This window comes from Mesocricetus auratus, unplaced genomic scaffold (genome assembly GCF_017639785.1).
Source record: "Mesocricetus auratus isolate SY011 unplaced genomic scaffold, BCM_Maur_2.0 Super-Scaffold_100007, whole genome shotgun sequence".
Taxonomy (NCBI): Eukaryota; Metazoa; Chordata; class Mammalia; order Rodentia; family Cricetidae; genus Mesocricetus; species Mesocricetus auratus.
This window is the reverse complement of record NW_024429191.1, coordinates 25,657,529-25,670,970: the sequence shown is the minus strand read 5'-3', so window position 1 is coordinate 25,670,970 and position 13,442 is coordinate 25,657,529. Positions and strand designations below refer to the sequence as shown.

At 41.2% G+C, this 13,442-nt stretch overlaps 1 protein-coding gene across 2 annotated transcripts in view; it reads right to left on the bottom strand.

Annotated features, from left to right (window-relative positions):
- Nucleotides 1–925: 925 nt before the first annotated feature.
- Clint1 (clathrin interactor 1) overlaps nucleotides 926–13,442 on the bottom strand; it is a 57,528-nt gene continuing 45,011 nt past the window's right edge. The window contains exons 9-12 of one of the 2 annotated variants that reach the window (XM_013114788.3): nucleotides 8,628–8,702; nucleotides 5,219–5,505; nucleotides 3,671–3,875; nucleotides 926–2,629 (exon numbers count right to left, since the gene is read on the bottom strand). In XM_013114788.3, coding sequence (XP_012970242.2) covers nucleotides 2,283–2,629; nucleotides 3,671–3,875; nucleotides 5,219–5,505; nucleotides 8,628–8,702 — 914 coding nt within the window. In that variant the 3' untranslated portion in view covers nucleotides 926–2,282. The remainder of the gene's footprint in view (nucleotides 2,630–3,670; nucleotides 3,876–5,218; nucleotides 5,506–8,627; nucleotides 8,703–13,442) is intronic. The other variant, XM_005071909.4, reaches the window with a different exon arrangement.

Here is a 13,442-nt window from a genome sequence, read left to right as displayed (position 1 = left end):
CTGCTAGGAAACTTTCCCCATTACAATTTATAAAGAGACAGACAAATCCTTATGGTAAACAGACCCCTTTCACGTGTGGTGCACATATCTGTAATCCCAGCATCAGGAGGCTAAGAAGTTTGAGGCAGGCCTTGCTATGCAGGGAGACTATCTCAAAAGGCAAAAGGAACTGGACAGACCCTTACTGAGGGAGTACTTAGCCTTTCTCTGTGGTGGGTTTTGAAACAAAAACCACTTTGGAGATGGCAAATTAAGTGTTGAGGTCTAATGCGGGAAGGGGAAGCAGTCCTTCATGTCCTCAGAGAAACTAAGAAAAGCAGGGGCTGGAAAGATGTGTTAAGGTAAATGCTATCACGAAAAACAAAACCGAACAACAGCAAAAACACACTCAGAGATAAAATATTTACTTCCTTTAAGAACTATATATACTTGAGAAAAGTGAAGACATACTTCTCAATTAAAAATAAGCTAAGATTCCAGGGTTCAAGCGTAAATGAAGACAGCCTACCCCACTGCCAGCCGAGGTTGGCTGGATCGCTCTGAAGTAACAACATTTGAAAGCTCCCATTCTTTGAAACTAATTTAAACACACAGAATTGTTGAAAGATTAAAAACCGCAGTCAGCTAATTACATCCTCTCTCATCTCTTATTCAGCAAATGAATCACTTTCTTTCCCGCTTAGCTGAAGTACATGGATTTCTGCCTAATTAGAAATGTTGTAGATGGGACATTAGCAAGAGCAGAGCAGGGCAGGGTGTCTCTGCTGCTTCATGTTTAATTCCTGACAGTAGAGCCTGATAGGAAAGAATAGAGAAGTCATTAAATAATTTTAAATTATTTATAAAAATTACTTTGCCCAAATTATAATTATTTTTCCCCAAATGGCCTCATGTCTAGTGGAGTAAGAGAAGAGGCGGTTCCACATCGATTTTAATGAACATTTTAATGTTATATATAACAGAACGTCATGAATACAATGGAAACAAAGTTGTATCAATTGAATAAAAAAATTTTCAACATAAAGTGGAGAGGTAATAATTTGATACTTATAGTATTTTAAAAAATATTCCCAGCTTGAGGTTGAAACATTTAATTTTGCATTCCAAACTCTAGCATCATGATTTTCATGTGAGCTTAATGCAGAATCACAGCAGGAAAACAAAAAAAGTAATTAATTTCCTTTATTTGTCATTAAATCAATAAAATCTCTGACTGCTACAGGTCTCCTTTAATAATATATATCGAACTTCTATTGGAACCATATTGCTAATGTCGTATTATAGACACTCAAAACCCAAACAAAACAAATACAGTATAAAATCTAAACGTGAACATTGCTGAGTCCTAACTTTTATATTTAACTTAAGGTTTTACTGCATTTTTACCTTTCAATTTTTTGAAAAGACACCAAAAAAGATAAAAATAAATATTTTCTCTTTTGACTGTTTGTGACTTGTGATGGCTACAAGGAAATGCACGGAAAGCAGCTCTGCCAAGTCAATCACTGCGAAGTGCAATGAACTGCTACACACACACACACACAAGAGGTCTTCTTTCTCCATCTTTTAAAGGAAACCACAGAGCAGCCCTGAAAAGAAAAAAGTTCTCCCAGTTCTGCCCAGGGTAACTATAGAAGGAGCCAGGGGCGAAGTCTCACAGCTCTTTCTTGAGAGCTGTGCAAAGAGGGTTCAATTCCATGAAAACTCAGATGGTGTGTCAGCAGTGTTGCTGGAACCTTGGCAAAAGTATATACATCAGGTTACCTTTGATTTAGCCATAATCACATATGTATGCCTTTTTTGGACAAAAATATATATTTTTATAAAAAACTGATCATCCAACTTTAATGATTTCATATATGGACTCGAGAGTGGTAGTAAAGGAACAGACCCAATTATGACAAGGCGATCGAGGGACAGAAAGATCAAGTTCCTCAGGGAAAGAAAAGTATAAAGTTAGAGAGTGAACGCGAGTGCCAGACCTCCCGCAGACTATCCTGTGACCCGGGCTCTCCGACTTGGAAAGGCCTTCACGGTCTCTTCACCTCATTAGCGGTGCATTGCATCTTCACTGGGGAAAATGGCCCTGACTGCCTCGTCTGAAGTGCTCTTGCCTTGCCCTGACCCACCAGACACTCCACTTTATACATCAGACTTTTTGGTTCTTTATGTGGGCTATTTAATTAACTGATAAAAGAAAAGGGAACTGCTTAGCATTTTCCATCCCAACATCACCTATTTGCAGCTACACATTCTTCTTCCACTTGCTTCTTTATAATCTTTTATTTGCTAAAGTTGGCAAAGTTTGCAAAGGCATCTTGCTTCGGTTGCACAGTTCCAGAAGGCATGGCCATGTTGGGCATGCCCATTCCCATCGTGCCTGTCAAGCCCATCCCTGTGGTTGACATTCCCATGTTCATGTTCATGCCCACCATGCTCTGGCTCATCACTGGGGTGTTTCCCAGAGGGGCCATTCCCATGGTGCCCGTCATCACACCGGGCATGTTCATAGGCATGGGTCCCCCCATTAGAGGGTTAGTTTGTGGCCGGACAGGAAGCATGTTTGATGGAGAACTGAGGTTCACAGCTCCAAAGCTTTGAGTCATCACATTCAGAGGTTGTTGCATATCTACCAGAGAAAGGAGAAAAACGACTTTAACCAAAGTGAATTCTTCAAATTCATAGGACAGAAAAATAAGTCATCTTCCTGACTGTCAATACTTCCAAATCCAATAAGAGAAGTCAATTAATTTGCCCAGGTTACATTTAACAAATATGTAGCAAATGTTGCCTCGGTCTCCTAATAACCCAAAAAACATTCCTACAAATCCTCTGCTGAATCCTACATAATAAACTGTCAAAAGTCAGTGTCTACCAAAACCCTTAAAAAGTTTATATTCATTTGCTCAAAATATTATATGAAGGAAAAAGCAGATACAAAGAATGTATACAAATTTTTCTATTTATAGTTTAAAGTTCAAAACAATTTAAATGACTAACAAGGAGCTGCACACTGGTATGAGTAGAAAATCTAAAAATCATTTTTCTCTGAAAATGCTCAACAGAGGAAAAGCCATCATATTAATATTGTTAAATGAAGACAGCAAGAAACAAAACAGTATAGACATTCACGTTATTACTCGGCACACTGAGAGAAGACAGCGGGGGCTCTGAGCTGGGGAGTTCAGAAGATTTTGTTTCTTCAACATTGTTTGCAAAAACAGCTGTACAGTAATTTTGAGAAAAAAAAAAAAAGCCAAAAACCCAACCTTCTATTTTGGATCACGGTGCCAAGTCCAATGCTATAAGAATGCTAGGCAAGACTTGTACTATTGAGCTGTATCTCAGTGCCTGGGTTTTTAACAGACTTGCCATGTAGTTCTGGCAGTCCTGGAACTTACAAGCCTCCTACACGCTGGGATTAATGTCATGCACTGTACTCAGAAGTATTTTTATTTTAGAGATCAGGGCATTAGATTTCACAAATCCTATCATACAAGAAGCACAATACAACATCAGAGTGCTAGTAGGCGAGGCACCAAGTGAACTCTGAGCAGAAAATCTTAGGTGAACATGATTATCTTCACATACACTCCCACCCATCTATCGTGTACATCATCTATTTGTGTTTTAATGTAAAAGATCTGAAACACAGATGGGGGTAACTTACTCTGTTGTTGAATCATTGTGTTAAGTGATGGCTGCTGGGGCTTGGAAGGCTGCATACCAGGTAGTAAGTTGTCTAGGCTGATGTTGACACTGGGATCAGACCAAGTAGAGGGCAGGGTTTTGCTGGCCGACTTCTGGACCATATCTGCATTCTGATTATAGAGAGGGTTAGGCTTCTGCAGCACTGCACTAACGTTCTGCAGAGGCTGGAAAAGAAAAGTATGCTCTAGAAATCAAGGCAACAGTTTCATCATATACTAGCAAATCACTGGATGCTGCACGTTAATGACTTCAGTGCCCTGAGATACTTCCTAAAAAGAGTCCTCTGAAGACTCTGGGTATTCTGTAATACAATGCCCAGTTCTTTAGAATGCACTATCTCTGACAAATGCCCCGGGCAATTACCAACTTGAGGTTACTATAGCCCCCGCCCTCAGGAAAACAGACTTACTGAGTAGACTTTAAAGAGCAGCACCTGGGCAGGTAGCAAAGAACCAGGTGAGCACAACTGAAGGTGGATAGGGGGGAAAGTAGGCTTGTAAAACAGAAAGCAGGCCTGTCTGTTCACATTGCACAACCCAAGAAATCAAGCAGCAAGTCTACTTCACAGGGCCTGGCTGGAGTTTCCCAGCTCTGTGCACCTCTACTGCCCGTGTGAGCACCACCAGTGGCACTCATACACACATGGACCGACAAAGGAGAAGTCAGGACAAAGAAGCAGAGGTGTGTGGTGGCTACTAAAGATGAATTTTAAAAGGGACAGAAACAAGGAGAGGAAATGGGAGAAGAAAACCACCAGGCAAAGGGCCAGAGAAGGACAACAGAGGCTGAAGGAAAGCCACTGGCCATTTCACAGTCACCTTTCTGCTTCTTTCGTCCCTCCTTCCTCCCAGTACCCAAAGATGAGGATCTGTACATTCAAATACGTGATTAGCATCAGAAACATCAGTAACCTAGTCAAAACTACCAAGTTCCAGGTAGAACTCACTTTCCCACCTCTGTCTGTTCAAATTCTACTGTTACGTAATTTATGTTGCATAAATCTCTCACTCAGTTTTCCTTTATGAAAATGAAGGCTGACAAAAGGCCCAGAACAATGGTAAGATTCATCAATGAGGCAATGATTTACATGAGCAATCATGTACAGAGATACTTTGTTAAAGACAGAATCAGGACTTATTGACTATTTTCCATGGGTCGAACAATGAATCTATTCCCTCAAAATGATTTTGTGACCCAACAGATTTCAGCATGCTTCTTTGTGCCAGGCACCATGCTTGTTATTTCAGGGACTATAAGTAGATAAGAAGGCCGTGCCCTCTAGGACACACATGGTTCTACCAGAGTGACTCAGTGGGTGATAAGCACAACCTACAAAACAGGCATAGCCCCCACCTCTACTGTGCAGTCAGGTGCTACCTAATGGTGTTTAAGTCCACAGTGAACTATGGGAAGAAGGGTTCCGTGTTGTCTTACACTAACTAACCTATCTCCTATCAGACATCTTAGCAGGTATAATAACAATTCCCAGGGGAAGCAGACAACTTACCTGTGATCTTGACATGGGCAAACCAAGCCCTACAGTGTTAGTGCTCATCAGAGAGAAATTCATACTCTGGGAAGACGTCATGGTTGCCTGGGATGAGCCCATAAGATCAAATAGGTCTGAAGAGTTTGAGGCAGCAGGAGGTGGGCCTAAAGCTGGCTGTGAGCCACCAATGAGTTCTACTGCAGGCTGTGGGGCACTGCCAAAGAGCTCACTACTGGAAGCAACAGGACCTGATGGGGCTTGGTTGAAGGCACTCCAGTCACCAAAGTCTCCATTCCCACTTGTTGCTGTTACCAAGACAGAGAGAAGGCAGGGTAAGAAGCACTCTGAAGTGCATAGAGCAAATGCAAACGCTACGAACTGCAACTAAGTGAAGTTGATAGGAGCCCATGCAGGTTAGTGTCTGCAGGCCCCATCTCCATCTGGACATTCTCCCTCCTCATGAATATTACAAGAGTGTCAACACGGTGGCAAAGAAAAAGAGTTAGAACTCTCAAAGTAAAATCTGCCTCTTGGAAGTTCTGCTCATGACACACAAAAAGCAGCACAAAAATGACTCCATCCAAGTTGGCATTAGATAAACATGTGGGACTCAAACAGGGAGGAAATCCCATACTGGTTAACTTGCTGCTGGGAATGAGGGTGACTCCACAGTCAGAGAGCCCCATCTTTGCTCGTCATTTAGAAGATTCAAAGAGAAATTCAGCTGCAATTAATACCCACGAAATTGCCCGAAACCCCAAGTTCATGATAAATTTATTAAGAACAAAACAAAAATCATGAAGGATAAAAAGCTAATAAAACAAAGTGTGGGCATGTAATAAATTCCTATTAGACGTTCTCACTCTGCTTTTGTTTCCATGGAATACACAAGCACTACCTCCTAGACTGATCTCCAGCATGCTGACTGCTCAGTATATATCAATAAATAGCAAGGAGAACCCATGTTAGTTTGAATTTCATGCGATCTGACGGAGCATGTATTGAAGGCTTGGTCTGCAGTCTGTGGCACCAAGAGGCAACTGGATGATGACTGTGCTAAGTTTATCGATGGGACAGTCTAGTGGTGAGTTCATGTAGGCCATCAGGAGGTGGGACCTGGCTGGAAGGGTAGCCTTTGGAGGGTGTTTCTCATGGCCCTTTCCTGGCAGCTCCTCTGCTTCCACTCTAAGGACACCAGTCTTTCCACCACAGGTCCACAGCAAGAAGCAGCTGACCCTGAGTCTCTGAAGCTGTGAGCCAAATAAGCTTCTAAAGCAGTCTTCTCACTTGTCCTCTCAAAGTGACAGAATGCTAGCACTTCAAGTTAGCATTAGAAAAGTATCCAGTTAAGAGCTCACACACCCAGAGACAAACTATTAAAGAGCAACTTTAAACGTGAGCTAATCAGCTAGCTCCTCTAGACGGTACTGTAAAGACGGAGCAATGGCACATGCAGCCCCATCTGAGGTCTGATATCGTTACTTTGGATTAACTTAGACGATTCAAATGAGTGGACCACACAGGCTGCATAAATATTAACTATAAGGAATACACTGATTATACAAGCAAGTCACATTTAAATATTACTTCGATTGGGCTACACATGACTCCAAGTAAATGCACCCATCCTTTAGGAAAGGACAGACACATGAATAGGAGTCTGTGGCAGTTGAGAAAGCAGAAAGTGAAGAAATGGCCATTGACAGACCATCATCTGGAGTTTAAGTGTACAGCTCCACGGTCTTTACAGTTTGTGGATGCATGCCTAGCCTAAAAGGTAACACCACAGCAGCACTGTCTCAGGATGCTAAGTATCAGAAGAGACCAGTCACAGGATGTCTTGAAGGTTGCACTCCTCTATTACTGTAGTAATATGCAGCACCCTCAGGAGAGAAACCCCAAGCTCTGCTGAGTTTCAGGTAAGATCAGGGTTACTATTTTCTACTCAAGGTTTTGCTATAACCTGCTGTTAATCTTTACAAGACACCATATTAACCATTTTTACAATTAGTCCTTGATTATTTGATGTTTTAAAACCATTTAAGTAAGGCTGCTTACTTAACGTAAACTTTACCCTAGTTTTCCATTTGCAGGATCCATTAAGCAGAATATGAGTGGAAGTGGGCAAAGCATGTTGCCCCATCTGAAAACTCAGCACTGAGATGATTAATCATGCAAGGACAAGATTTCAAATGGTGCAGACACTGCTCAGAAATGATTAATCACTGTTATGGATTCAGCCCCTGCGCGGTGGTGATCAGACTGTATTAATCACACATGTATGGATAGAGATGTATGAGGAGGATGAACTAACATATTCAAGTTATTTGCATACTAGACAACTTCATATACACAAAAAATGTCAAGGATTACCCAGGGAGCCTGTACAACTAGGCCATGTTTACCTGTCACTCTGATATGCCCACAGTAAGGTACTAGCCTTGGGAAGGTGCCACCACACTTCCGAAGGAAGCAGTTAATCACAGAACAGCACTACTTTTGGGGGACACACTTAGAATTTATAGAAGGAGGCTGTCAAAATAACCTACTCTCAATGTTATGCATTTTTTCCTAACTACCATGAACTTACATTAGATATTATCCAATATAAAATTTAATCCAGGTTATTAAAACAGCAATGGAGTCTATGTGAACTGGAGAGTAACACTAACTCAGTTACATAATCTTTCTCCCTACCCCTCATTGTTCTGATTCTTACAGTTGTTTTTTAAGTGCTCTCTCACACTGGAGGCCACTCAGATTCTAAAAAAAAACCAACCAACCAAACAAAAAACAAAACAAAACAAAACAAAAAACCCACAATCCCTTTACAATCTGTAGGAAAAAGACATAAGGACTTTAGTCCCGGTTCTAACAGATATCTGTAAGACTTAGCTATATACAAGGTGACCACATGAAAATTTCTAAGCCCGAAGCACTTTATTTGTATATAATATTTATGATACTGACATAAATATTATTTGATTAAATTTAAATGTACTCTACATGTCTCTACAGATGTAACGATCTATGTAAGAAACCATGGCAGGTGGCATTTATCCTTAGCTTGAGAAGCTACCCATTTCCATTCCTGGAAAATCAGGTCAACTAAGTGAAACATTAATGACTATATTTTTGCTCTAATATGGGACCCTGTGTACTTACACTCATCCCTGTAAGACTAAACAAGAGTGTGTTATGGGTACGGATAGTTTTGTTAGCTTAGTTTGAGTAGTATACAACTAAGTTAACTCATCTAGCACACCTAAGACACCGACCCAATTTATCCTGTGGATAAACTGATTGGGAATTATGAATTATAAATATCACAGGCACTAAAACTGCTGACTAGTAGCTGTGGTGTATGTGTCACTTTTCTGATAATTTTTTACACCCTCTGGTTGTGGACAATCAAATCATCTCATACCTTGGGAAGGGAAACTGCCTGATGCAGCAGCTGAGCCAAAGTCAGCAAATCCCCCGAATAAATCAGTTGATCCTCCTAGAAGGCAAAAAACGGGGACAGTGTTTTAAACTGCTTGAGCTGTGCAACAAGTATAAACAATTTCAGGAATCCTTTTCAAGCAATACACAAAAATATGCCACAGGAGAGGCCCATGCCCATCATACAAGCTGGCCTGTTTGCCTGTGGTCCTCCCAGACATAGTTCTTAGACTTTCAGACATTTTGACATTTCTTCCCCCAATTTGTTAAAAATTTTACCCCCACCCCACACACATACTCTCAGTGCGCACGCATGCTCTCTCTCTCTCTCCTCTCTCTCTCTCCTCTCTCTCTCTCTCTCCTCTCTCTCCTCTCTCTCTCTCTCTCTCTCTCTCTCTCTCTCTCTCTCTCTCTCTCTCTCTCTCTCTCTCTCTCTCTCTCTCTCTCTCTCTCTCTCTCCTCTCTCTCCCTCTCTCTCCCTCTCCCTCTCTCTCTCTCTGAAATTAACCAGACTCAGGGTTCGCATATCTCAATCAACTTCTGTACAGCTAGAATAGCCACTCCGAAACTGTGGATCTTCACATGGGATTTCACTATCAGATGTTTTTATGCATTTAGCCACCACCAAAAAGTGGAAATTCCTGTCATAGTTAAAACCAGAAAAACAACAGACTGCATACCCCCCCCCTCCTCCACAAATGGTTCAGAGCAAACCAAGAAACAAAGAACTAGATACATACATTGGTGGGGGGTGGGAATGGGGCAGCACAGGGCATTAAATTTTAACTTGACTTGATGGCCCTAGACAACAGAACTAGACAAGATCAATCCATGATCTACTGAAAGGTTTACAAATGGTGAACATAGAATGCATAGAGCTCAAAGTGTTTTTTATCACATTAACAAATAAAAAAGGAACCACTGACTTTTAGAATTCTGAAGGCCCCAAAGCACCCCAAGTATCTTGATTCTCACTCCACAAAAGATTAAATACTTTTTTTAATACATGGGGGAGGGGAAGATCAGCTTTTTACTTACTCATCATCATCATTGTGTGTGTGTGTGTGTGTGTGTGTGTGATATGTGGGGAGGTTATAGGTCGGGATTCAGGGACCTATTTTTGAGTCATCCTGTCAGCCCTTGACACTACTGCTAAACTGCTGTTTTAAAAATGGCAAAACCACAGCTACTGGATCAACTCCTTCACAATTTGTACACTCCAAAGGTAAGAGATTTACTTTTAAGATCTAAAACTTTAAGCTGATGGCTTTATTTTTTTGTCCTTAAGTTTTCACCTCTCAAGAGTCACAGCCTTAAAAGTCTAAAGCAGCAGCTCAATTATAGTCTTTCAGTGTTATGTGAATATTACACAGGTTACATCACAGCTGCTTAGCCTGCAGTGCTCAGAAACTAGCCAGGTGGGACTGCAACATCTGGGCGGCACTCAAACACCACCAGGGACAGCGTCCAACATCTGGTGCCTTTTCTGAATTGTTTTATCGCTGCAAGACATTCTACCCCATCTGCTACATTCAGCTGGGTTAATTAAAGCATAACCCCCGCCCCTTCTAAGATGGCCAGCGCAATAAAGGGAAGAATCAGTCCTGATACATGTGTGCTGCTCTTCCTTTTTAATGTACATTTACTGCAGGCAACTATCAGCAGGCATGACTAATTCTCCCGGCCTTTCCCACACTGCACCATCACAGGAGTTAACAGATACGTACTCACAGCTACCAGCTAGACAACCACAGGCTCTGCGGCTCTGCACTCCTACCAACACAACAGCTCATGAGGTTATTTTGACATTTATCCAGAGGGCAGCAGCAAAGTGATTTTGTTTTCTTTCTTTACAGGTATATGAGATAAGATAAAATGCTATGAGTACCAAGAGTAGTGAGCATACTACAGAGAAGCACATATTAATAAGTTCGTAGGGAAATGAAATGTTGTAAAGAGTTGCTGATTAATATTCATGTTTGCTTTCTATAATCCTTCATGTTATACATTTTGATAAAAGTATACTGCTAACAGAGTGATAATTTCTATTAACAGTAAGGGATTTCAAAGCAGATTATTTTAGTTTGCTTCATGTAAGCAGTAGATAAACACCAGTGAGTAATTTTTTATGCTAAGCAAGTACACACCATCAAATCTGACCTAGTCTACAGTTATAAGAAAAATTCAAAAATTCATGCTGCAGTGAAAAGCACAGATTAGAAGGGTCCCTGAATGCGGTATGGCAGGTGCATTGGTTCTTTCTCTTCTGCTACCTACATGCAAACTATACACATCAAACATCCATGGCAACTCCTACTCTCCACACACTCATGCAGCTTGGTTTTTAAATAACTTGAGGAAGGAGTAGTGAGAATGGGCATCTATGCTCTCTGGCATGGATTTGACCTTTTCTGATGCATCACAAAACCACCTTTAACTGTAAGAAGTGTTTCAGAAATTGAAAACCTGTTTGTTCAGGGGCAAACTTCTCCAAGGAGGGAGAAAAATGGTGACACTCTAACAGCACAAATACCCAAGCCCCAGCACTTCCCCATATCTCCTCTAAGGAAATACAAGGAAGACTCTCTTTAAGAGTGCTACATGAGGAAGGCTACAGCTTCTCAGGACACCATTCTTCCATTCCCACATGAGAGCTGTCATCATAAATGAACATGTCCTTCTGCCTTTCCAGGGCAGCAAGGAGGTTATTTACAGTCACCAGCGGGGAACATGAAATTCCCAGAGCAATACTGGGAACAAGAAAAACATAGTCAGACCATACACAAACTACAAATGAGAAATTAAATAAAGAGTTGAATCCAATGCACTAAAAACTGAAGAGTTTTAATATATACATATATATAAAGTGACTAATGAGAAAAAGAACTTTAAACTAACCAGTAAGAATAAATACCTCCACTAGAGAAAAATAAAAGAGCCCAGACTAAACTAACCAGTAAGAATAAATACCTCCACTAGAGAAAAATAAGAGCCCAGACTATCACCTATAAAATACAGTGTGTTCAAACCCATTACTCAAAACAAAATGTGATTCTCTCCTCATAAAACAAAAATTCTGACAGGTGTAAATGTACTTGGTTTGGAACACAGAAGAGTTCAGGGAAACCTCAAGCTAAGAAGCATTAAGTAGAAACCAGAGCTCCTTAGGTTAAATAACTTACAGACAACTGTGTAAATCACAGCAACTGCTGCTGGAGACAAGTGGAAGGAAAGGTCAGAAGACAAGCTGTCCTCAACCAGAAGCCACAAGGCTTTGCCACACAGCAAGTGCTAAAGTCCATCTGACTGAGTACACACCGAGAACACTACAGGCGGGAGGTGGTCTGCACCCGAGCACCTGGGAGGCTGATGTACAAGGACCAGGTGTGTGGCCAGTCTGGGCTGCATGGCAAAGCCTCATCTTGAAAGTATTTTACAAAGAATATTCAAAAAAAGTTTTCATAGTTGCCTTTAATTCAGTGGAAATCAGTTGTTTCCTACATTTAAAAAGTGTGATCATCACCACTAACTAACTAACCATTCACTAACCACTAACACCATTCACTAACAACTACAGTAAACTCAACTTTCCCCATACTGAGTATAGGGGGCTGGAGAGATGGCTCAGTGGTTAAGAGCACTGGCTGCTCTTCCAGAGACCCTGAGTTCAATTCCCAGCAACCATATGATGGCTCACAACCATCTGCAATAAGATCTGATGCCCTCTTCTGGCATACATATAGACAGAATACTGTATACAAAATAAAAATATTAAAAAAAAAGTGAGTATAGCTGGGAGGTGGTGGCGCACGCCTTTAATCCCAGCACTTGGGGAGGCAGAGACAGGCGGATTTCTGTGAGTTCAAGGCCAGGCTGGTCTACAAAGCTACATAAAGAAACCTTGTGTTGAAAAACAAACAAAACAACAATAACAAAAGACGAGTGTAATTATTAAATATGACCACCATCAGTGGAATACTCACTAACAATAAGTTACAGTAAACCCAGCTTAAAGTTAACGTCCACCTGATACAAGCTGATGTGCTGATGCTGCCCCACAGTGCTTGAGACTCACCTGAAATGCAGTCAGGATCAAATGGTAATGGAAAATTTGAACTTGGCACATTTTGTTTTTTACTTGAAAAAGGAATTTAGGATATACTAAGCCCTATTAACACAGTTTTTTCCTTCCTTCCTTCCTTCCTTCCTTCCTTCCTTCCTTCCTTCCTTCCTTCCTTCCTTCCTCCCTCCTTTTGGTTTTCAAGACAGGGTTTCTCTGTTTAACAAGTCTGGGCTGTTGTAGAACTTGCTTTGTAGACCAGGTTGGCCTCAAATTCACTGAGATCTGCCTGCCTCTGCCTCCTAAGTGCTGGGACTAAAGGTGTGTGCCACCACCTGGCTTAAGACATTTTTTCTATCTGTACTAGTGACATGTTTCTTTCCACTCTCAACAGAAATACATCTTATGGAACAGTAAGTTAACATCTAAATTCCTTAATCACAGAGACACAAATCCTACGGGGTGGACCCATACTAAAGGGATGGAATGGTTTTAGCACTCTGCTTTTAGTTGGCTTAGTTTCTAATTATAATTCCTATTTTCTAGCACGGACTGAGGCAGATGCTCCCTTAGAAACGAGCTGTCATGTAGGAGGCACTGAAATGTCACCCTAGGAGACTGTAACGGAAGGTCACAGCAGGACAGTTACCAAAACAAACTCAAGGACAAGCCGATAGCCTAGGTTTTGCATGTGCAGTTTTAAATTTGGTCAGATAGTCTACAATGATTTTAGCAGAT